This window comes from Spermophilus citellus (genome assembly GCF_964194105.1).
Source record: "Spermophilus citellus genome assembly, chromosome: 4".
NCBI lineage: Eukaryota > Metazoa > Chordata > Mammalia > Rodentia > Sciuridae > Spermophilus > Spermophilus citellus.
In genome coordinates this window covers 5,221,221-5,245,599 of record NC_138185.1, presented here as the reverse complement: position 1 = coordinate 5,245,599, position 24,379 = coordinate 5,221,221, and the positions used below count along the sequence as shown (strand labels likewise).

The window sequence follows — 24,379 nt, the reverse complement described above, 5'->3', positions numbered from 1 at the left end:
CCTGAGCATGGTTGACATTCAATAAAAATTCATCGAGTGTGTTTGCGGTATTGTTTTATGTTATTGTAGCACAAACTGAGGCTTGAGAGAAGCTAATGTAACTTTAAAGTACACAGGTAATAAGGATGGGGGCTGGGATTCGAACCCTGTTCTTTTTGAGCACAGAGATGAACCTCTAAGCCAGCACACTGCTTGGCCTGTTTGTTTCCTTGTCAGGTAGAAACTGCGCTGACTGTATCATGAGTCCCTTTTTAGATCTTTTTTTTTTTTTTTTTTTTTTAGGAAGTTAAGTATGACAAATGAAATCTAGTTATAAAAGGTGATTTAGGAGAGAAAGCTTTGACTTCTCTAAACTTAGCTGTGGGTGGTCTCAGGCATAGTTCTGCAGTGCCTGAGCAAGGGAACTTCCAGATAAGTTGTACCATTTTCTCGCCATTCCTAAATCTTTTTCTAAAATAAATAGATACAAGCTGAAAACTGACTCAGTCTTTGAAAATGAAGGCTATCATTAAAAAGAATTCAGCCCAATAATGACTTGTGTATTGATTGCAGGGATATCAGCCCCGGTTGTCTTTTTTGTGGACTATGCTTCCAACTGCTTATACATGGAAGAAATTGAAGGCTCAGTGACTGTTCGCGATTATATTCGATCCGCTCTGAAGGCTGAAAGAGCTCCCCAAATCTTCTATGCCTTAGCCAAGGCAATTGGGCAGGTTTTGGCTCGAATGCATGATGAAGACCTCATTCATGGTGATCTTACCACCTCCAACATGCTTCTGAAACCCCCCGTGGATCAGCTGAACATTGTACTCGTAGACTTTGGGCTGAGTTTCGTTTCAGGACTTCCGGAAGATAAGGGAGTGGATCTCTACGTCCTGGAGAAAGCCTTCCTTAGTACCCACCCCAACACTGAGGCTGTGTTTGAAGCCTTTCTGAAGAGTTACTCCACCTTCTCCAAAAAGTCCAAGCCAGTGCTCAAAAAATTAAATGAAGTGCGCCTAAGAGGAAGAAAGAGGTCCATGGTTGGGTAGAGCTGCGTGACACCACTCAGTTAAGCTGTTTCTCAAAGCAAATTTGAGAAAATGCTCCAAATGAGATTAGGCTTAATAAAGGTGTTGAGATATTTTTAAGTGGTCTGTGGACATGCTTGTCGAGGGTCACCATTATCATCTGTAGTTCTGTTCTCAAGAGCTTACGTAAGACGTGTTCTAGGCAGAATTGGGCATATAAATTTAATCTGGAACAGACTTTCTCCCAAACTGACCTGTATCCTTCATGTGCATGTGGGTAAAGGGGGGAACCACATAATGAGAACTGTATTCTCTTCGATCCTTTTGGTGAGACCCAGATAAAGTCTCAGTTGGCCATGGTATGTATCAGCCCTCCAGCCCGGCGTGGTGGTAGTTATTATTGTGTACATGATATACTTGACTCAAAACCACTTTAGAGGAATATAGAACAACATTTTAAAAGATGAAAGAGTCATATAGACTAGAAAATATTAGTGTATTACTTTATGAAATGTATTTCAAGTATATATTTAGACATAGTTTACACCCATCACAGACATATGCTAGGTTTGACAGAAATGTATTTTTAAAATATTTATTTATTTATGTTTTAGTTGTAGCTGCACACAATACCTTTATTTATATGTGGTGCTGAAATTCAAACCCAGGGCCTCGCATGTGCTAGGCGAGTGCTCTACCACTGAGCCCCCACCGCAGCCCTAAACGTTTCTTTTTGAGGGTCACAGTGAAAAGAGGAAGAATGCTGCGTAGCCCCAAGCTTTCATTTAAAAAAGTAGACTTAGAATAGCTTTGAAAATTTAGGTAACGTTGTTTTCATTGCTCTGTGCTTTTATGGTTACCTTCCAATTAAGACAATTGACTAGCGTGCCTTTAACGTTGTGTAAGTGAAAAGTGAGTTGATTTCTGTCACAGCAGAAAGTCGAGTAGCAGTGGTGAGGTGGCTGTGAGTGGAGGTTGTGGAGTCTGGCTTACGGAGCGGGAAAACTGAGTTAACACAAAAGTGCCAGTAACTGGCCTTTAGCCTCCCAGCCCAACAGCGGGTGTGGGTGTGATGGAGCACTGTGCCTCCTGCGGGTTCCAGTCAGCAAGTGTGTCCTGGGTGCCTTCTGTGTGCCCGTGGCCATTTGGGTACTGGCAACAACTGTGAGCAAAACAGACAGCCCCTGCGTGCAGGGAGTAAGCATTCTGCAGGGACCAGGGCCATGTCTGTTTGCTCACTGCGGCCAGTGCCCACCGAGTGTGCTGCACAGGGCCGGTGGCCAGGAGTGAGTGAAGGCTCCCGTGCTGGGTAGCTGCGAGTGGCAGAGGAGCACGCTGCTGCTTACTGCGCCAGGCGTTGTGCCAGCTGTTTCCACACTGGACCGAGAGCAGCTCTCAGCTGTCCCCACTTTTCAGATGGGAACTGGCTTAAAAACAGGCAACTTGGCTGAGGCATGATAGGGAACAAGAGGTACTTTTAATTTGGGGCACAATTCCAAAGGACTGTGGCTCTTTTGCCACCAGGGGTCGCAGTTACCAGTGTCATCCCTGCTCAGGTGAAGAGCAAAGCTCCCTCTGCTTTCCTCCCTCCTCCCCTCCTCTCCTCCTCTTCCCCCCAGTTTCTTCCTCCTGTTTCCCCTCCTCTACTCCCCTGTTCCCCCTGTTCCCATCTGCCCTCCCTTGAACTTGCTCCTTTTTTCCCTCAACGCCTAGCTGAGCGTCAGTATGTGCCAGGCACTGGCTGTCATTCAGGACAGTGTGGCCTGGCTCCTTCCCGTCACCTCACCATTTCCCCACTTCTTCACTTGTTCTTTTGCAAGGTGTTTAGCGAGCGTTTGGCTGCGCCCAGCTCTGCTAGATCCTGAAAAAGCTGCAGTGGCAGGGACTGTCCCACGGCCCTCTGGAGATCCCTGATCCTGCTGCGCTCTGCCCCCAGTGGCTCTCTGGCTGGTCTCCCTGGTTTTGCCCTGACCCCTGGTTCTTCACTCAGTAGGGAGAGGGACCCTTTTAAACCAGACATGCCACCCCTCCATCCAGAGGTCTGATGACTCCATCCTTGTCTCCTTGCTTACCCATTGCACAAGTTGGCACCCCCTTGCCACAGTGTCCTCGTCCATGACCTGAGCCGAGAGCAGAACCTGCTGTGTGGGCCTGCTGTGAGCACATCTGGCTCAGGATTCCCAGGATGCAGATACAGCTGGGTGTGTATTAGTGAGTCACACCTCAGGGACCCACACCCCGGGTGACATCCTGTAGGAGAATCAGTATCTGGGACTGAAATCTTGAGAAACACCTTATTGAACATGGAGCAGTGACCACCACAAAGAATGACCGTGATGACCATGAGGACCCTTTGCCGACAATCCCCCAGCAACGGCCAAACTGCAGAGGTTCCCCCGCCCCTTCTCCCTCCTGTAACCTCCCGAGGCTGTCAGGGGAAGTCGGGCTCCAGTGTCACTGGGCCCCTGTGCAGGTGTCCCCAATAGCCCCGTGTTACTACTGAGCCCCTCACCTGCCTCTTTATTTCCTTCAGCTGGTTCTTTTCTTACATTTTGGTGCTGAAATGGGGGACTGGCAACTGGCATTTGAACTTCCCACATGGGCAGCCCCTCAGGCCTTCCCCTGACCTTGACCCGGTCTCCTCCTTCCCCTTTCTCATCCCCCTTCCCTTCCCTCTGCAGATCCAGTAGGGACAACTCATGTTACTGGACCTCCACCGCCATGGCCATCGCCTATTGGGTGAGTGATCCCCGCCAGCTCCTCTGGATTTCTGGAATCCCTGCCTCAGTTTCCCTCTCTGTGGGCACTGTCCCTCTGACAAATCCCATCACTGGATGAGAATTCCTGCCACACTGGTGGCAATGACTTGCATTCTGCGGGGACACCCATCAGTCGCCTGTGGTTCCGTTGGTCCTCCCTGGAACACCCTGTCAGTGCTCCTCCCTAAGACATCACCCACAGTGTGGGACCCCTCCGAGCCCACTGCGGCCGCCCATCCCACTCCTGTTAAGGTCTCCGTACAGTGGGCTGGGGCTGCGGCTCTGGGGCAGGGCACTGCCCAGCACGTTGCAGGCCCTGGGTTTGTTCCTCGGCATCACATAATAAACAAGATAAAGGTATTGTGTCCACCTACACACACCTACACACACACAGATTCCCTACAAGACCCTGTCTCTTCCCTTGGCAAATCCCAATATCTTCTTAGTCCCCAGGTCATCGTTCCCTGGCTTCTGCAGGCTAACATTCTTCGACTCACTGACTCCTCTCAGAACACCCCAGTTTTGACCATTAAAAACCCTTCCTTGAAGGGGATCTGGGCCTCACATCGGTGTCCACTGCGAGCACCGGTGTCGTGGAACTTGGGGAGCACTAGCTGCCCCTGCCAGCGCCAGGCGCTCTGGAACAGCGAGCGGTGTGGCTGTAGTACCACGCATACTGCAAACAAGCAACTAGGATACAGCCTCTTGTGCCCCTCTGTAAGCCTAGGTGCACATCCCACATTGCTGGACCCGGCTGCAGTGTTTCTGAGTCAAGGCTGAGAATCTGCCTTCCTAGTAAGCTCGGTAGTGCTCGCACTGCTGTTCTGGGAACCACTGCCCTGAACGTCAAGGTGTGTCATGAGAAAAATGGGAACTGGTGCTGGGAAGGCAGGAAGCAATTGTGATTTCCTGTGCCCATTTTATGGATGATGGAGCTGAGGCCCAGAGATGCTAAGCAACTTTCCCAGAGTCATCAGCCTGCAAATGGTAGAGATTGTGCCAGACACGATCTGTTGCCTAAAAGAGGCATGTGGCCCCTCTTAACTCTTTGGACAGAGCCCCAATTTGCCCAGGGGTGTGTTAGGTGAAGCTCAGATTGGTCCCTGATGGACAGGTGGGCATGTGACCCCTTTTTGGTCACCAAGACTAGACACAAGGGCAAATCTGTAAAGATTGCTTCTGTGGATGATGTTCCATGTCATGGAAGGTCTTGAGAGGGGCGAGTTCACTCCCTGCCCTGATCCCAAAACACCCCCATCAGTGATTCCTGCTTTAAATGAGGTGTCTGAGGTTCAGCAGATGTCTGGAGACCATAGGCCACCTGGGAGGTCAGGAGTGGAGGACGATGGGTAGGGAGCCAGGCAGGCAGGAGGCTGCACCTAGGGAGGCCACAGCCCGGCTTAGAGTACATAGAAGCCAGCAGGCCCACCCAGCCAGGCACAGACCCCAGTCCCGCACAGCTCTGCTCATTCCGGGCATTGTTGCCTTTCCTGGTCAGGCCAGGGCATTGGGGACCACAGGCCCCTCTGCTTAGATCAAAGTAGCAACAGAGCCATAAAGGCTCAGATCTCCTCTTCAAGGACGGTGGCGGGAATGCTGGACTGGATGTGGCCCACTCAAGGCCTGGCCAGTCTCTGCCCCCAGCTGTCCCTGAAGGAGGGGAGAGTGCCCAAGTGAAGGTTTGGTCTGAGCCAGTGGCTGATGACCTGCACACTGTTCACTGGGTCCACAGGATGCTCATTTCCCAGTTGCCAAGTTGAGCACTCACAGTCCAGAGCCCTGACTTGTCTGGAAAGATTGCCAGGATCCAGCTGCCCTGGGCCTGTCCTGACATTGGCCTTGTAAAGGGGCTTTGCTCACCCTGTCCCCACTCCTCCAGGCTCTCCTCCACTCAGGCCTCCTGCCCGTTCCCGTGCGTGTCCTCCTGTCCTCTCCCTGTGAACTCGAGGGAGGGTGCTCTCGCTCTCAGACATCTTCGCCTCCACACTGCCTCTCCCTGCAACACTGGAGTTCGCAACCCCTAGATAGACGGTCAGCATCTTCTCCAGGGGCCTCCAAGCTGCCTCTAATCTCAGTCATCCAAAACAAACAGCCCTTGCTCTCTGTTCCCACCACCATCTGCCCATCTCGGCAAAAAACGGTGGGAGAGCCAGCGCCTGGGCTGAACCTGGGCGTTCCTCTCACTCCCATCTTGCACCCCGACCCAGACCCGCTGAAGCCCACTCAGCTTTACCTGCAGAGGGAATCAGAAGGTAGGAGACTGGCTACCCTTGAGGCTGGCCGTGCAGCGGGGGCTCCTGGAGACTTCTGGGAGCGTGGAGGTTCTGTTTCTTGAGATCAGAGCTGAGTACGTGGGTGGATTGGTTGGTGAATCTACTCAAACTCCCCTCGTCTACACGCGCACCTCTCTGCATTGCTGTTAGATTTCTATGTAGAAGTCGTGTGTAACCGGCCACACACCCCTCCTAGCATCCTAGCAGCTGCGGAGTCCCATTCAGTCCAGAATTGGGCTCTGTCTCTCCTTTGCAGGACACTGTGGTGGTCCCTCCTCACTCAGGGCCACCCCAGCTCTCACCCTTGTGGCCCCTCTCTGCTGTGCCCCCCACTCTCGGCGGGGCGAGCCACACTGGGCCCCTCGCCCTTTCCCAGCTGCAGCCACGCCAGAGGCCTTTGTGTTTCCTGTTCCCTCTGCCTTGTGACACTGTCCCCACGGTCTTCTCACGGCTGCTTCTTTGGTTTCCTTCAGCCAATGCCAGAGGCGTTCTGCCTGCAAATGCCTGGCAAACCCCCTGTGAATGAGGAAAGACCCCCAGCCCCCATCTGCTCCCCAGCTTCATCTCCTGGATCTTGGCCACTTGCGGTCCCTTGACTCGCCTGCTCCGGTGCTTACCGCGTGGGCCCCTCAGCCCTGGGTCCTGAGCAGGGAGCCCTGTTTGGCCCTCTTCTCTCTCCCTGGTCTCTAAAATGGCACCTGGAATGTAGTGGGTGCTCCTTTATTGGATTGGGCTGGATTCCCTCTTACACACCCAGCCTGCGTGCTGGACACAGTCAAGGGTCCACTTGAGCCTTCCCCTCTCTCTCTCTCTCTCTCTCTCTCTCTCTCTCTCACACACACACACACACACACACACACACACCCCGTACACACACACAGCCGTTCCCATGCCCACACACGTTCCTCCTACCTAAGGTCTCCTCTGCTGGAGGCAAAACAGCGCGTGCTCCCAGCCAGGGGTTTGGAACAAAAAACAGAACCCTGGGGGTCTGATGCCGATCAAAGGCTGCTTCGTGTTTGTAAACCTTCACCCTCTGCCCAGGAGAAAGGAGGGCAGTGGATGGCCAGGAACCCAGAGCTGTCAGAGTTCCAGGCCTTCCCCAGAGTGAGGAAAGGCCGGTGAGGCCAAGCTGCCTGACCGCCCCCTCCTGGGGACATGAAGGGGGTGACTAATCCCAAGCCCAGCCTGAGGGCACTCTGCTGGGACCTGCTTCAACACCAATATTGCTCTTGGAGCTTCAGAGACCTTGAATGAAATGTCACACTGAAAGATGCTGACAGTGGCACAGGGGAGAGGAGGGGCTGGAGGCAGGGCAGGGGGACTAGAGATCCTCTGGGGAGGCAGCACCCCCAACTCTCTCCCCTGTCTGCTGTATTCTTATTCATAGTGTTAAAGTCAGGCAGGATGCTGTCCATTTTACACACGTATCTTGTCTTAGAACTACTCAAACGAAACCAGCAAAATTTTGGCTCCATCACTGCCACACCTCCAGCACCCAGATAGATGCCTGGTACGTAGTAGCTGCTCAGTTAGTCCTTGTTGATGAGTGATACCCAAGATTTTGATTGATGCTTGTAGTAATCAAATATGATGTAAAGCAGTTTCAATGATTCGATAGGTATTGATCCTCTATGTCCCAGGCACTGTTCTCAGTGCCGGGAATGTGGCCAGGGACAAATGGGAGTCTTTGTTCTCATGGAGTTCATTCTGGGGGGAATTATTTCAAATAGAATCATGTTATGCAGAAAATAAGAGGGAGGGGCTTGCATACAGGGCGAGCGTGGCAGAGTTGGAGAGAGCTGCATTTCACTGGACTGGGCGATCTTGGGGCCCTTCTGAGGAGGAGATGTTCGAGTTGAGACCTGAGTGAGGGGAAGGAACCAGTCACTGCCATGGTGGCAGGGGCTGGGGAGGGTGGCCAGAGACCAGGCAGGTGGGCAGCAAGTGAAGACTTGGCATGTTCCAGGAGCAGGAAGCAGGTCACAAAGAGCTCTGTGCGCAGTGGTTGAGAAGGAGGCACAGGGCCGAATGACTGGGCAGGACTGGTCATTCACTGAAGCACCCAGTGCAGTGCCCGGCATTCAGCACGCCCTCCGTCACCCGGCCAGTGACCGTCATAAGTACAGCAGAACATCCGCTCACCTCCCCTAGCCTGTTGTTTTCCCGTTTAAAATCATGGCACTATTTAACGAGGGCTTGATAGGTCGCTGACCCCATGCTGAATGAATAAGCATGCAAGGGATGTGGAACAGTGGCTGGCTGTCCATTCACTGACCCCTACACAGCAAGAGCAGTTGCAGGTGACAGAGAACGCAAACGTGCTAGCCCCGCACATCAGGCTCACGCCATCTTCAAGAAATGCAGAGGCTCCCTCCACGGCTCCAGGGGCCGCCTCTCGGCTCTGCCCCTTGGTGTGGCCCTCCTGTTCTCAGTGTCCCCTCCTGTTCTCTCTCTTGCTGTGTTCTCTTAGTCACCCTTCTCCCTTCTTAAGTATAGAGCGGCCTCCCGCTCTTCCTACCGTGGCCAGCTGGAGGCTCTTGCATTTCGACTGCAGCCCTTGGAACGCATTTAGACACGCAGGCACCGACCCTCCAGACCAGTGCAGTGAAGTCCTGAGCACCTCCCCTCAGGTCCTCTAGTTTGCCCTGGAGCCAGGGCTCAGGCCAGCCCTGCCTGTTGGCTTCTTGCCCAGCACTGCCTCATATGGGGCCCGGCCGCTCCGTGGATGCAGTCCAGCTGGGTGGCAGCGAGGCTCTGGACCAGCCCCTGGGTTGAGGATCACCCCCTGGAGGGTGGCTGGGAAGGTGGAGACAGAAGAGCAGGACAGCACCGAGCAGGCCTGGGCACGGGGTGTTCGTCAGTGGCACAGAGGGCTTGGGAGGCCCTGGGGAAAGGGCGTGGCCTGTCCCCCTGGCCATCTTTAAAGGGAAGGTGAGAGAGGGAGGGAGCGTGGTGTCGTGTCTAGTTGGAGCATGTCTCTGTGTTCTCACATTAGGTTCTTTGCTCAACAAAAATTGGTCTTCGGGTGCCTCCAGGGAACTGCCCGGTATTGGGGTGGGTGGGGAGAGCGGCATGTGTGTCTGGGGACCTTCAGTCCTGACCTGCGCTGGCTGTGCGACCTTGGACCGTTGTCTTAATCTCTGAGCCTCCGTTTCCTCGTCTGTCCAGTGGGCACGCCTTCACTACTAGCAGATGAAAGTGAAGGTCAGCCAAGCCGCCTGTGTGCTGTGGACACTTCTGAAGAACCCTCTCCCACGGCCACTTCCTTCCCACTGCCCGGGGGAATGTGAATGAAGGAGACCAGTGGGTCCTGCCTTGGAGCCAGCTTTTACGCAGCATCCCAAGGTCCAAGTCACGGGGTGGGGACCTTGTGACATGCAGAGCCCTCTTCCTAAAGGAAGCTGCAATTTTGTTAAGTGTTAGTGTCGATAATAGTCACCTATTGCTGGGGAATCAGGTGCTCCGTGAAGTCAGTGGCAGGAGCGACTCACAGATTATGCCGGTCAGACACTGGACAGGGCTGTGTGGCGGGGGCTTGTCTCTGCTCCAGCACATCTGGCTTCTGCTGGAGGCCAGAGGCTGAATGGCAGTCATCTGAGGGCCCTTGGCTCAGTGCCCGTTAGCTGGGTTGGGAGTGTGGGTCTCTTCCTGTGGCCCCTCTCTGTGTGGCTTTTCTTCCTGGTTTAATATGAACTTCAGATGTGGTCGCTGGATTTCAAGGGCGAGGGTCCCCAGACTGAGTGACCCAGGCAGGCACCGTGCCCTTGTGATTCAGCTCTGGAATCCTGCAGCTCTACCTCTGCCGTGTTCTCGCTATTGATTGGAACGTCACAAGCCCCTCCTCCCATTCAAGAGGTGGGACAGAGACCCCCAACTCTCAGTGGGAGCAAGTACGGACGCTGGTGACTGTCACAAGTACCGGGATCTGCACCACGCGGGCGCAGCCCTGTGTGCTGATTCCTGTCCTCCCTGTGAGCCTCCCCAGTGTGCTTCTCCTCAGACCGAGAAACCCCAGCCAGCCCTACCTAGAGATGCACAGGAGGTCAGCAGAGTGTCCGTGTGGCTTTCCCCGGGGGGGGGGGGGCACTCAGAAGGTAGTGCCAGTGGAGCTGCCCGAGGGTGAGGGGAGCCAGCACAGGCCAAGTGCTGAGGACCACGTGTGGCTCTGAGCAGGCGTGGTCCCTGGGCTTGCTACTGTTTCAGTCCTGCCACCTTTGAGGCCCCAGCTCGAAACCTCTGTTCTGAGGCCAAACATGGTCTCTTCCCCTCTTTGTCCTGGTATAGAGAGGCCAGCCCAGGGCCCTGGTGAGATGCACCCTGGTCCCAGCTGCCTGCACCTGGACTTTAGGGGATGGACTGGCGTCCAGGCTGTGAGCTGGTCTAGGAACAGCTGTTCTAGGCTGGGGTCCCCTCCCTCCCACGCTCTAGAGAGCTCTCAGGAGGATCTTGCTCTCCCTATAGTGCTGCCCTTGATGAGGCTGGTCATTGGGATGGTTCAGGGTCAGGTTCCAACCCAAAAGGTCATGGAGAGTTCACCCCAGGTTGGAGCAGGTCCACTGCGAAGCAACTTGCCCTTGGGTTTACAGGAAAGAGGGCAGCACATTTGCCTTTGGGGCTATGGGAACGAGCACCTTACTTGCATCTGGGCCCTTCTGGCTCCACCTCTCAGCTTCCCGAATTTCAAATCTTTGCATCCAGAGTTCAGAATTTTGCCACAACGGTTTGCTCTGCACCATGAGTTACTCAGCGTTTTCCTCTGAGTTGCTTCATATGAAAACTTAAAAGGAGGGTTTTAAAAAATCATAGGCATTAATAAAAAACAAAAATCACTTGCTTTGTCAAAGATGATTCTGAGAATAAATAAAATACAAACAATACGGTGTTGTCTAATTCCAGCAAATGCCAAAGCCTCTCACTACAAACTGTCTCTGGTCACGAAGGACGATTTCCAGGGATGCCAACAGCCACCGAGCGATGGCGAGTAAACGCGTATCAACACAGGGATCCACCCTCATTTTCTGTGATCTGATGCCATTATTTAATGTGGTTCTTATGGTTTGGATGGAAAGTGTCCCCCCAAAAGTTCACGTTTTAAAAACATGGTGTTCCCTGTAGCAATGTTCAGAGGTGAAATAATGAGAGGACGAGAACTCTGACCTCATCAGTGGATGAATACATTTGGTGGGTTAGTGATTTGTAGGTAGGGGGTGTGGCTGGAGGAAGTAGGTCCCTGGGGTGGTCTTTGGGGTCTGTATTGAGTCCCTGGTTCCTACGCTCACACCCACTCTCTCTGCTTCCCAGCCCAGGAGATGAGCAGTGGAGTTGGCTAACCTCGGACTGAGACCTCAGAAACCAAAATAAAGCCAAAATAAAACGTTGCCTCTTCTGAGTTGTTCTTGTCAGGTATTTTTGTCACTGTGACAAGAAGCAACCACACAGCAGTCTGTGTGTCCTCAGCAGGTGCCTCGCAAGCTCCGAGAAACCTTCCCCCCAACTTGGTCCACCAGCAGCTCCCCCGCTCAGCTCCGCAGGCCTTCACAAGACCCGTGGCTCCAGCAGCCAGACAGCCGGGACTGCTGGTTCTTGGCCACCTCCACCATTGCTGCCCTGTGCCAAGCCAACATCAGCTCAGCCAGATCTTTCAGATGAAAGGCTCACCCTTAAGACAGCTGCAATAAAAGGACAGGAATGACAATTCTGGCGAGGATGTGGAGAGACTGGGACTCTTGCACACTGTTGGTGGAAGACTCTGGCAGGTCCTCAGAAGATAAAAGTCCACAGAGGCTCAGGTTCCTTATGTAAAATGACATCGTATTTGCACATAACCTCGCCCTTTAAGTCCTTTCTAGGTTGAGGGGATAGGTAGTCACCACTCTGTTCAGGTAATAATGAAAAGAGGGAAATCCGCAGGCTCCATGGAGATGCAGTGGTTTTTCAGGTCTTGTCTCCCCACCCTGGCTGAGCATGCCACTGGGGAGCCTGTGGATGCAGGGGCCACTCTTCCCAGCCCCTGCCGTGAGTGGCCAGGCCTGTGGACTCTGGGCTGGACTGCTGAGGTCTGGCCCTCCACTTGATAGCTGTGTGGACTTGGATGGGACCCTCGAGCTCTCTGTATTTCAGTTTCTTCCTCTGCAAATGGGGATCCATGAGGACCTACTTCTAGGGTCCTCTAAGAGTTCAATGGGCTAAATCACGCGGCGTTTTTCAGACAGTGCCTGGCACAGAGTAAGCACTCCAGTGCCGCCATCATGATTCACATCTAAGTAAGAGGGAAGACCACCATTCCTGGGGCATTTCACATGGACGGCAAACTTGATTAAATTCCTTTCAATTGGAATTCAAAGGATTATAAAGTTTTGTAAAGCTGGTTCTTTTGAATGGTTCAAGCATTGAATATATGTCCATTCACTGGCGATAAAATTTGTGAATATCAAGGATTTTGATACTGTTGGGGTGTCCTGGGGCCGTCCCCCACAGTTGCCAAGACTGGATATATGTTTATTAGATATGGGAAATATGATTTTAATACTGAGCGTTAAACAGAGCGAAACAGCAGTGTCCGAGCCTTCTCACTGTCAGGGGCTCAGCAGTTTGGTGGCTCACTCTGGAGGCTGACTCTCCATCTCCCTGCCTCGGGCATCAAGAGGTCATGTATTAAAGGGCTGAATTCATGGCATTTACTCTATTTCTTATTCATGTTTTTGAGAACTTTCCAAAGTCTAATTTTTACCCCTTCCCAGATGCAGCGCTAAATAGATATCCTCACGGGCACGTGGTAATCTTACCCAGATTCCAAAGTAAAGGAGTCCTACTCAGACACGCGCGTCTGCAGGCTCCGAGTCACTGCCTGGCTGAGCTCTGAGCGCACGCTGGGCCTGGATGTATGGTTCCTGGTGATTCACGCTTGAGCAGAGGCTCAGCTCCTTCCTATAACAGGTTTCCTTTGCTACACCAGATGCCCTAAGTTCTCTGTATTCTACGTGGATTTAACATTGAAACACTTGAGTCTTTCCCAACTGAAATGTTCTTTCAGTTTCTGTGTGGCTGACCCCATGGTCCTGTTTTTTTGATAGACTTCATGTGGGATGGCCTTATTAGAAACAAGCTGTTGTCATTACTCCTGTGTGACAGGGTTCTACTTCAGGTTCCAATATAGGAAGTTAAAAGATACTGTTTCCCCTACACTAAACATCCACCCTCACAAACCAAGAGGATTTATAAGCTACAAAACCATAATTTTAAAAAACAAATAGAGAATTGTGGACAAAAAAAAAAGCCTAAAGGAACTAAATTTTAAGAGGAAATGCCAAGATCCTCCCAGGAGAGAGGTACCTCAGCAGCTTCACACCCTGAGCAAATGCCTGTTGATATGGCCAAACGTCAAGGGCCACCTGGGAGCTGCCATCCGATGACAAGGAGGGGCTACTCAGGTCTGAATCACCAGTGCAGAGATGGTACACCCAAGGGACAGGTTGAGGAGGGCTGAGGATTCCCCTGGGAGAAAAGGGGCCTCCCGTGAGTGCAAGGTACCAAAACTGGGGTGGGAGGCAGGAGAGGAGAACTGAGAGAAAGACCTGACATGATACATATTTTCACATACAAAATATTGGGAGGGAGAGAGAAGAATTGAGAGAGGTTCTCCCCTCCCAGGTCCCCCATGCTTAACTACCAGAGACAGAGAGGGGGTAGTGTCACTAAATTCCAGGCCTTCACAATGTGTGGGGTCACAGCTCTCCAAAGCCCAGATGAACGTCAACAGGGCTGGAAAAATCTTCCTAGGTTCAGGAAATGGGGGACAGGATTTGTAAGAAAAGAAAACTTCCTAGTCACCCAAACAAGACAAACTAAAAATGCAGCCCATCAGGTGTCAAGTCTACCTAGTCCTCATGAAGGAAAAGTTCTGCTTCTGCCCTCAAACACTTGGAGCTGAACTAAAATTACACCAAAAGCTGAAACCAGCTCAAGGACCAATCAGATGAAGTCCACACTCTGTCAGTCTTACTGGAAAAGGGGAGTATCCCTTTCTGGAGGTAAATATTATCTACTTCATTCTCTACCATTCCTTTCCATAAAATATCCCCTTTACACTCAGATATTAACAGACACAGAGAAAGCAATAAAATGAAATAGTTAAGAGAGAAAAGAATTAATAGAAGTAGACCTGGAGTTGCTCAGATTTTTAAGTTCTCAGAGACTTTTTAAAAAAAATTATGACAAATGGAATTATCTAAAGAACAGCATGCATTAATACGTGGGAAATTAATATGGAAAATTATAAAAAGAATTAATAGAAATACTAGAGTTTAAAAATACAATATCAGAAATGAAAAGTTAAAATCTAAAGCAAACTGGACACAGCAAAGGAAAATATCTGTGAAGTTGAAGATGGAATATAAAATGACCAGACTGAAGCACAGAGAGAAAAACAAAGTGAAAAAATATACAAGACATGACCTGAGATTTGTAAGATGATATACTAAATCCTCTGACATAAGTACAACAAGTTTTGAAGGAGCGGAGAGAAGGGGAAAAAGAAGTATCTGGAGACATGGTGACAGGGCACAGTCCAAACTGATGGAAGACACCCACACACAGATCCAAAGCCGAGAGCTCAGCAAACTCCAAGGAAACAAGTACAAGACAGTGCATCCAAGCACAGTACAACCCAAATGCCGCAAAGCCAGAGATAAAGAGACCTTCCAACAGAGTAAAGAGGTATGTGACCTAAAGGGAACAGTGATACAAATGGTAGCTGATTTCTTACCAAAAACAATGTGAACTTGAAGACAGTGAGATGATGTCTTTAAAGTGCTGAAAGAAAAAAAAAACCCAGAAAAAAACTGGTCGACTCTCACAGTGAAAATTACTTCACTCTGTATCCAGTGAAAACAACTTCAAACCCAAATACTTCCAGAAAAAAAACCAAAGCAGAGGGAATTCCTCCTCCCAGACCAGCACTGTAAGAAATGGTAAAAGGAAAGGACGCCAGCGACTAAGAGAATGATGCTGGATCATCCTGTCAGGAAGGAACGAAGAGAGAGGTAAATATCTGGGGAATATAAAAGACCATTTTAAAAGTACCTTCATTTTAATTTATTTATCCATATCTTTAAAAGATTATTGACTGTTAAAAATATAACAATGGAGGCAGGAGGATCACAAGTTCAAGGCCAGCCTCAGCAACTTATCAAGGCCCTAAGCAACTTAGCAAGACCCTGTCTCGAAACTTTAAAAAGAGGGGAGGAAGGGGTTCTGGGGAAGTGTCTCAGTGGTTAAGCGCCCCTGGGTTCAGTCCCCAGTACCCAAAAACAGAACAATTGTATTGTACAATTTATAAAGTGGGGTTCTGGTAAATTTTTAACAAGTGGCTCTCTGAGGGGAAAAAGTCCTTATTTATAGCACCTTATTATTACTGTAAGGTAAGTATTCCCATAATGGTGATTTCAAGTTATCAGTTCTACAGCTGGCTTGTATTTTTGTTTTTTCAAATTTAATAGTCCTCTCTCATGGTGAGCTTCAGCACACCACTGGGTTTATAGAATACATAAATTTAAAAAGACAATGAGAATACAAAGAGTGAGAGGGAAGTGGGAAGTGGAATGGTATGGTTCTTATGCTGTTCCTAAAATAACACCTTGTCATATGAAAGGAGACTGGTGGATGCACGTCTTAACCTCTAGAGGATCATTAAAATGATAATACAGAAGAATGAAAAAATAATAATACATGAAATAGATGGAACTCCAAAAAGTATATTCAGATGGCACAAAAAAAGACACAAGAGAAGAAAAAGAGGAACAAATAACACATAGAATAAATAGAAAATAAATAGCAAAAGAGGACACTTAAATCCAACCAGAAAAATAATTACATTAAACGTAAATGGACTAAATACTCCAATTAAAACTCAGAAGCTTGGTGCAGTGGTGCACACCTGTAGTCCCAATGACTTGAGAGACCGAGGCAGGAGGAATGCAAGTTCCAGGGCATCCTGAGCAACTTAGCAAGACCCTGTCTCAAAATGAAAAATAAAAATGGCTGGGCACATAGCTCAGTGGTAGAATGCTCCTGGATACCATCCCCAGTACTACAAGAACGAGAAACGGAGACAGATATAGAGATAGAGACAGGATAAAAAGCAAAGTCTATATGTCTACTACATACAAGAAACAGTTATGAATATAGAAGCATATATAGGTTGACAGTAAAAAAAAAAAAAAAAAGGCAAAAGTTATCACAGGGCTGGGTAGAGCACTTGCCTCGCATGTATGAGGCCCTGGATTTGATCCTTAGCACTACATAAAAATAAATAAAGATATTGTGTCCATCTACAACTAGAAAAAAAATTTTAAAAAGAAAGAAAAAGATATTCCATGTCAACATTAAGCATAAGAAAGTTAACATAGCTATATTAATATCATGGTAGCATCTTGAGTTTCCTAAATTATATTTGACTGTTGAAGCAAAAAGTGTAACACTGATGTGGATATAAATGTATTAAGAGTAAATACTATAAACAATCCTATTATAAATGGGATAAGGTTAAAAAATGAGAAGATAGGTTTCTTCATTTCTCTGAATCTGGCAAAATGACACCAGTAGACTTACGCTAACTTATGTATACATAATGCTCAGACCTACACTGAAAAAGACACAAACAACAGAACCCAAACAACCCAAGGGCAGAGGACTCTTCTCCAGAGAAGCTGTATAGATGGCCAATAAGCACGTGAGAAGGCTCAGCCTCAGTAACCATTAGGGAAATGCACATCAAAATCACGAGATAGACTCCACACCCCAACAGTATGGCTATCATGGGGGGGGAACCCTGGAAACAAATGCTGGTGAAGTTGGAACCCTGGTGCACTGTTGGCAGGAATATAAAGTGGGGCAACATCTATGGAAAAACAATAATGGCCATTCCTCCAAAAAATAAGCATAGAGTTATAATGTGAGCAAGTAATCCCACTTTTGGAAAGTAGAGACTCAGATAGATACTTGTCCACCATGTTCATAGCAGCATTACTTGTAATGGCCAAAAGGTGAAACAGTATCAACAAATGAATGGATAAACAGCAAAGCATGCTACATACATGCAATGGAGTTTTAAAAATATTTATTTATTTAGTCAGTTAGTTATAGGTGGACACAATACCTTTATTTTGTTTTTAGGTGGTGCTGAGGATCGAAACCAGTGCTGCGTGCTTGGTAGGCGAACGCACTACCTCGCAGCCACAACCTCAGCCCCATGCAATGGAATTATATTCAGAAAAAAAAAAAATTCTGACACCAGCGACAATATGAATGACCCTGGAAAACATGTTAAGTGAAATAAACCAATAAACCAAGTCAGAAGACAAGTGTTCTGATACTGTTTATGTCAGTAAAATATCTAGATCCACCCAATTCACAGAAACAGAAAGTTGGGGTGGGGAGATGGCAGAGGCTGGGGGAGTTAATGAACGAGTGCAAGTTTCAGAGACACAGAACTTCCAGAAAAGGCTGGGGGGGGGGGGCTCCCCGATCTAGGACTTCGCAAAGAATTTGAAACCAAAAGCATGACCCGAAGGAAAATTCAACTGTGAGCACATCAAACTGCGGAGGCCCGCGGGAGCCTGTTAGAGACTGACAGGGCCCGGTGTCGGGGCACCCCAAGACCCTCAAGGCTCCACGCAGGGCAGAAAGCCAGGGTCGCCCAGAGCGCGGGCCGGAGGGAGGAGAGCGCCCAGGAGGACGCCGCGGGTCGTCAGGGAACCGCGGGGAGGCAGCGCCACGTCCCTAGCGACTGGTTACAACCAGCGAGGGCGCCACACGCGGCGGGACACCCAGAAACCGACTCTTCAGGACCTGGCGGGACGGTGCGATGACAGCGACTTCGGGAGACTGTTTTATCCGTTTCTTTAAAAGACCAGCCCTGGCACCCTGTGCCTTCATCCAAGAGGAAGGAGAAGCCTTCTCCAGGGAGAAGGGACCCGCAGGTCCCTCGCCAACCCCGGGAGAGAATAAGAAAAACCGCTGGCGCCCGGGGGCGCCTCCCCGCTGTTCACCAGACGGTCGGTCACGGCCGTCCCTCCCGCTTTCAGATGAGCAAACTGAGGCTGGGGTCCGAGGCTGGGGGGCGAGGCTGGGGGGCGAGGCTCGTCCTGGCAGCACGTGGCGGAGCCAGGGTCTGCATCAGGTCCTCCGCACGGTCCTCCTCACGCTGTGCTTCTCTGGGCGGGGAAGGTCGGGCCAGCTGTCCCGGGACACCGCTGCGAGGCTTCCACCCGAGGCCAGGCGCCGGCACAGCTGGGTCCCTGTCCCCCGGCTCCGCTCGCCGCGCTCCTGCGCCCGGCCGCGGGGAGGAGGAGAGCGAGGGCGGGACGCGGCCGGCGCAGTCCCCTCCCCGGACCCTCCTCCGGGCTTTAAGCCGGCGCCCGGGCCCCGCGGGGCAGTCGGGCCGGCCAGGGCGCCGGGGATCGCGCGGATGGCGGCGCTGGCGGCCCTGGCCAAGAAGGTGTGGAGCGCGCGGCGGCTGCTGGTGCTGCTGCTCACGCCGCTGGCGCTGCTGCCGGTGGTCTTCGCCCTGCCGCCCAAGGTAACCCTCCAACCCGCCCGCGCGACCCGCTGCGCCTCGTCCCGACAGGCTGTCGCGGCCGCGATCCTCTCCCCTTAGCCTGCCTCGGACTCTGGGAAGGCCCGCTCCTCTTGCCCGGGTATTTCTCCTGCTCTTTGGAGAGCGGCCTTCGGGCCCTTTCCAGTGCTGCGGGGATGATTTCTGGTTCTGAACTCTAACTGGCGCTTGGCCATGCTGCGGTGCACATTTCCCTCCACAGTGTCCAAGAACGCCCGAGGAATGCCAAGGTGGGTGGCCTGGGCAAGTCACTTAACCTCTCTCAAGTAAACTCCTGTAAAAACAGGGGGGTGATAGTGTCAACCTGTGGCCGAGCGGTGACTTTAAATGAGGCAATGTGTGTAAATCTCTTCCTGGTGCACAGTAAGTGCCTAATACATGCTTGCTGGCCTTTCCTTTGCACCAGGTCCTTTGGTGACAGGGGCAGCTAAGATTCAATGAGTGCCTCAGGTGCATCATCTTAAAATCCTTTCAGCGGCCCCCAGAGGGGAAGGCTATTTACACCACTGTCCAGAGGTAGAAACCAAGGCCCAGAGAGAAGTGACCTCAGAGTCACACGGCCAGTGACTACGAAGGGATTTGCCCCCTGGCTTGTCCCCAGACTTTCAAAGAAAGTAACCTCTAGAAGATCAAAGGCTGCAGCTGAGGTCGAGAGGAAATGGACATGCTGGGGGCTGGAAGGAGAGGGTACCCGGCCCCTCCTGGGTCCCTCGCCTGTGCCAACCCATCGGTCCGTTGTGGAAGACAGAGTTCCTACTCCAAGAGATGGCTTCACCGCTCCTCCCGGGGATGCTGCGCGAGATAGTTAACGTCCACAAAAATCACAGCACAGAGAAGGTGTCTCTGTGGTGCCTTACCCAGCACTGCCCAGCTGAGAGCCAGGGGAGCCGTCTGAAGGAAATGGCCCTTCCTTGGTATAGGTTAGGAGGTGTCACCCGGTGGTACCCAGGACAGTGGTGTGGACGAGTCTTAGCTGTCGGACTCTCTTGACATGAAAACCAGAAAATAAATGATGTACAAGTCTGAGGTTGCCCGGGCGAAAGCCAGCCCGCCTCAGCCACCTCTGACCTGTGGTTCTCAAGCCGAGCTCCTCTCTTCCCTGGGTCCCACTTTTCTGGCCTTTAAACTGGGGTGGTCACCTCCCTGCCTTCTGGGGAGCAATGGGAGGGGTGGCGTGAGCCGCTGACTGAGGCCGGCTGGAACCTGCTGGGAAGGCGAGGCTGAGCCAGTGCTGCTGTCCCGAGGCCCCCCCAGAGACGGAGGAAGAAGAGAGGAACCCCCGTGTCCATCCCTGACCTGTCTCTGCAAGATGGTGTCCATGTGTCACGAGGTCAAAAGCCTGTACTAACTCTGGGGTCTCGTGAAGAAAAACGATACACACTTACAAAAACGAAATTCAGCACGGAGCTGGGGGTGGCCGTGAGGTTTAAGCTTCACTAGTTTTGCAGGACTCCTCTGTCCCCAACGCACACGAGTGGGTAGCAGGGAACCGTGACAGTGAATGCAGCAGCCACCCCTACCAAAAGGAGGAAACAGAAGCTCAGCAAGGTTAGGTCACCTGCCCAAAGTTGCACAGCTGGTCCAAAGCTGGAGAGCAGAGGTTGTAGTTTAACCACTCTCCTTGGTTATGATTCAGTAGGAACCACTCTTGTTTCCTGCAGTTCCCTGGAGGGAACCATGTGTCTGGCCCTAGATGTCACTGCTTCTTTAAGTGACTGACAAACCAGCACCTTCTCCTTGGTGCTTGGGGTGGAAGGTTCTAGCCTCCTTCAAAATTTCTGATGACATACCCAAAGCCCCCTCCCCCACGTATATTCTTGGATATTAAGAAGTGACATGTTTCTCAGTCTGATGTCCAATGTGAATAAGTGTGCCCTTAAGGAACATGGCTGTTTTTATTGCAAAACTGGGTTTGCTCTGCACGGGCAGCCACAAGACTGTCATCTTAACCAGACCCTCCCCATGATGGCCTCGCCAAACGCTGGTGATCTACTTATAAATAGTCTTGCTCTGCAATGTGTCTCCGATGTAAGTGCCTGCAGCACCGGCTTCATCCCCAACACCAGAATGCCACTGCTGTGCCTCTCCGCAGCCACCAGTGCAGGGCGTCTTGTACATCCGGGTTCCTAGGAAGTTTGTTTTGTTTGGTGCTGGGATTGAACCCAGGGCGATCTCCACCACGGCCACACACCTGCCCTTTTTCTTTCTGAGTTGCTTAGGGCATCTGAGTTGCTGAGGCTGGCTTTGAACTCACGCTCCTCCTGCCTCTGCCTTCAGAGCTCGGGGATCACAGGTGGGCACCGCTGCACCTGAGTCCTACAAACTTTTGAGAAATGCCAGATACCAGATCAGGAAGGGGGCTTGAGAGGCCAGCGTTGCTGCTTGCTGGGTGCTGAGGAGGGACCGTCCTCCATGGGCCTGGTTTTCCAGCTCTGTGATTTCTAGGGGTAGGTGTGGTCCAGAGAAGGCTGGGCTGGTCTGCAGGGAGCTGTGGTCAAGCCAGCGCAGGCACAGAGAGTGTTCTTACACTATGTCCTCTGGCCTGGACGTGGCCAGCAGGGAGGGACTTGGCCAGGAGGAAGGGAAGGACCTGGGGTGCAGAGGCTGGAATCTCCAGCCCCACTGGGGATCCTGGCTCTTACCCCAAAGAATGCCAGCTGCTCAGGACATCAAGGATGCTGCTGACTCCAAGTTTTTCAAGTGTGGCCATCGCGGGAGTAGGAGGTTTGGGGAGTGGCCTTGCACAATATGGGCCCTAGGGAGCAGGCAGAGATGGACGGTTAGACAGGCTTGCAAATAAGCATCAGCCCCATGAGTTTGCAAAGTCTGGCTCCCTTTCTTGCCTGGCACCACCGAGAGCGAATGAAGCCCTGCTGACCATTTGGCCAAGATGAGTCCTTGACAGTGGGCACTCGCAGGTGACTCCAAGGACACTCCGAGTGGAGGGAGTCGGGATGTGCTAGACAGGGCTGCTACAGGATGTTGTGCAGGTTGTACACTGATCAAGGGGCCTTGCCGAGGCCAGCAAGGCCTGTCTGCCCATGCCAAACTGCGCCTCCGTGTGAGCTGATCCACCTCTACCGTCTGTCTGCACAGAGGTGTGCGAGAGGCTCCCCGCAGGCTTGTTCTGGGACGGGGCTCTTGGTAGAGGCTGCGGAGCTCCTGTAGGTCAGAGGCCCACTTCCCACATTTGCCTGATTCCCAGCAGCTGGTGACCAGGAAACGGTCGTTTTGTTCCTAGTTCCGAGGTTTTGAAATCAGAAGTGGATTCCCACCCCACATGCTGGCCCTGTGGCCTTGGGCAAGTCACGGTCCCTGTCTGGGCCTCACGGTCTCCACCTGTGACGTGGAGTGCCTTCCTTCCTCCTTGTCAAGTGGTGGCCCCATGGAATGTCATCTGTGGTGCCTGCACTGTCACCTCGACTTTCAGCTTGTGGTTGGAGAACGTTGCACGCTCCCGTGTCACAGATGGGGAGGGGTGGCTCTGAGAAGGGACAGGGAGGGGGCACCTGGGCCGGGGGGGGGAGGGTTGAGGAGGGCTTGTCTTGGCTGTGAAAGGGGGAAGGGGTGGGGGCGGGCCTCCTGGACGGGAGACTGAGTTTCTGAGCCTCAGTCTCCTCACTGGTGAGGTGCAGAGGATTCTCAGCTGCCCAGAGGGCTGTCGCGAGAATTCAGAGAAGATAGAGACGTTTCCCAACGCTGTGCCCCCGTGTAATGGGGGATGGTCTCCTCCTCCTCATCGCCCCCACTCTGCCCCACCTGACTTGTTGTTTTACTCGTCTTTCACGTTTTAGCTCATTGTCCCTTCACAACCTTAAGAAGTAGCAACGATGATCATCTCTGTGTTTTTACAGATGAGGAAAGTGAGGCACAGAGAAGTCAGGCAATGTTCCTGAGGCCACACAGCTACTCAGTGTCTTCAGTCACCTTTCCCTCTTAGTTCTGGAAGACAGAGCAGCCAGGTTCTGAGAGGCCCTCATGCGAGTTTCTCAGAAAAAACCTGGAAGTCCTGCTGCATGGAGCAGGTGACTTCTCTGACCAGACACTGCCTGGGCTTTTAACTTGTATCATCTCGTTGAACCCCAGGGAGCTCAGATGGGACATTTGTCTCGTGGAGCGGAGCCTGATTGGATTTCCATCGTCCTGTGCCACCCACATGGTTTCTGCCTGATCCCCTTTCCCTCAGTTACTTAGTTACATTACTGTGATTTACCGTTTTTATTTTTTTTAACATCAACATCTTGCTGTCCCCCTCCTTTAAAAAAATTTAAATACGCTGAATTTAAAAGGAGATTCTCTGTTGGCATCACGTATGAAAAGCCAGGGTCGTGAATGATGACTAGACACAAACCGGTGACAAATGACGCCCGGCACTGGTTAGTTCCGGCTCCTCGCTGCTGCCCGCCTGGAGCCCAGGGCTGGGCCTGCCCCTTGCTGGGCACAGGGAGGAGCTCGGGGAGGGCACGGGGCTTTGTGTGGACTGAAGGGGGAGGGCAGCTGGGCAGGGAGGGGCCTGGTCCCTTCCTGCTCCTCCGCAGGCCTCGTGGCCTCTGGTCTTCCACACCCGATTCTGGACCCCACTGCCTGGGGTGCACTTTGGCTGGGGACTCCGGAGGTCGGTGCCTGCCCAGCTCCCCGGGGTCCCCTTCTGCATGATGGCTGTCACTGTCACCTCAGATAGAAAGAAGAGCCCCCTGGTGTGACCCCGCCGCAGGGAGACTGTTGTGCACGGTCTGGCTGGACCTGGAGCCTCCACCAGGGTCCTCACAGGAGGGCGCGGCAGGAGTCAGAGGCTGAGCGGAGGGTGACGTGGCCAGGCTGGGTCCTCTGCGGCAGCTTCCCGAGGCACCTGCCCGCTGGCCCTGGACTTTAGCCTGGTGGACATGATTCCCAACTTCCGGCCTCCGGCCTGCCCTGCGGGAGCCCGGGTGCTATAGGTCGTGATTCTTGGCGTCGTTTGTTGCAGGAGCGACAGGGAATGAACGAGGAGGGCTTGGGGGAAGTGGAGCCTCACTTTTGGCCCTGAGTTCCCAAGTGCTACTTGCCCAGGGCCACATGGCCCCGTCACATGGGCCCCTGTTCCTGGGACGCACACGCCTGTTCAGGAGGGAGCTGGAAGGTTGGAACAGGTCCAGGCTGGGGATGTCTCTGGGTATGGGTTCGTCTCTGGCCTCTACCTGATGAGCTGTGTGATTCGGGAAGAGTGTCTGGACCTCTTTGAGTCCATTACCCACCTGAAAAAATGGACGTATCCACCGTCTTTCCTCACTGGGTTTTGTGATAAAAAATAAGTAAGTTCCTATTTGAAAAGCCACTTCTCAGAGACACATAAGTTGTCTCTGGCGATGGAATCCAGGGCCTTGCCCGTGCTGGGCCAGCGTGCCACCACTGAGCTGCACGCAGCCCTCTCAAAAACATTTCTGAGCCCGGACCTGGCTAATGGGCCTGGCTGGCTTTGAAATGCCTCCCGCCTCAGCCTCCCGAGCTGCTGGGGTCTCAGGCCTGCGTCCTGGCGCTGCCCTTGTCACTCAGTTCTCTTCAGATCACTGGAGTCACCAAGGGGGGAGAAGCGGGCGCTGACGGATGGCTTAGGAGGAATCCTGGGCCCTGCTCCCTGCACTCCCGCCAGGCTGCCTTCCTGCAGTTCCTGAATCAGCCCAGGGCCCTTGCTCTGCCGTCCCCCAGGTGGCCTCGCCCTCACCTCCTTCATCTCAGCTGGGG

At 52.1% G+C, this 24,379-nt stretch overlaps 1 protein-coding gene across 11 annotated transcripts in view; it reads left to right on the top strand.

Annotated features, from left to right (window-relative positions):
- The window catches only part of SLC13A3 (solute carrier family 13 member 3), an 82,121-nt gene that overhangs the window by 1,490 nt on the left and 56,252 nt on the right, over positions 1–24,379 (top strand). For 4 of the 11 annotated variants that reach the window (XM_081290389.1, XM_081290386.1, XM_081290385.1 and 1 more), the window contains exon 2: positions 3,692–3,749. In XM_081290389.1, the coding sequence (XP_081146515.1) occupies positions 3,692–3,749 (58 nt within the window). Of the gene's footprint in view, positions 1–552; positions 1,370–3,114; positions 3,212–3,691; positions 3,750–18,145; positions 18,623–24,379 lie in introns of those variants that run through there. The other 7 variants (XM_081290392.1, XM_081290393.1, XM_081290387.1 and 4 more) reach the window with 6 other exon arrangements.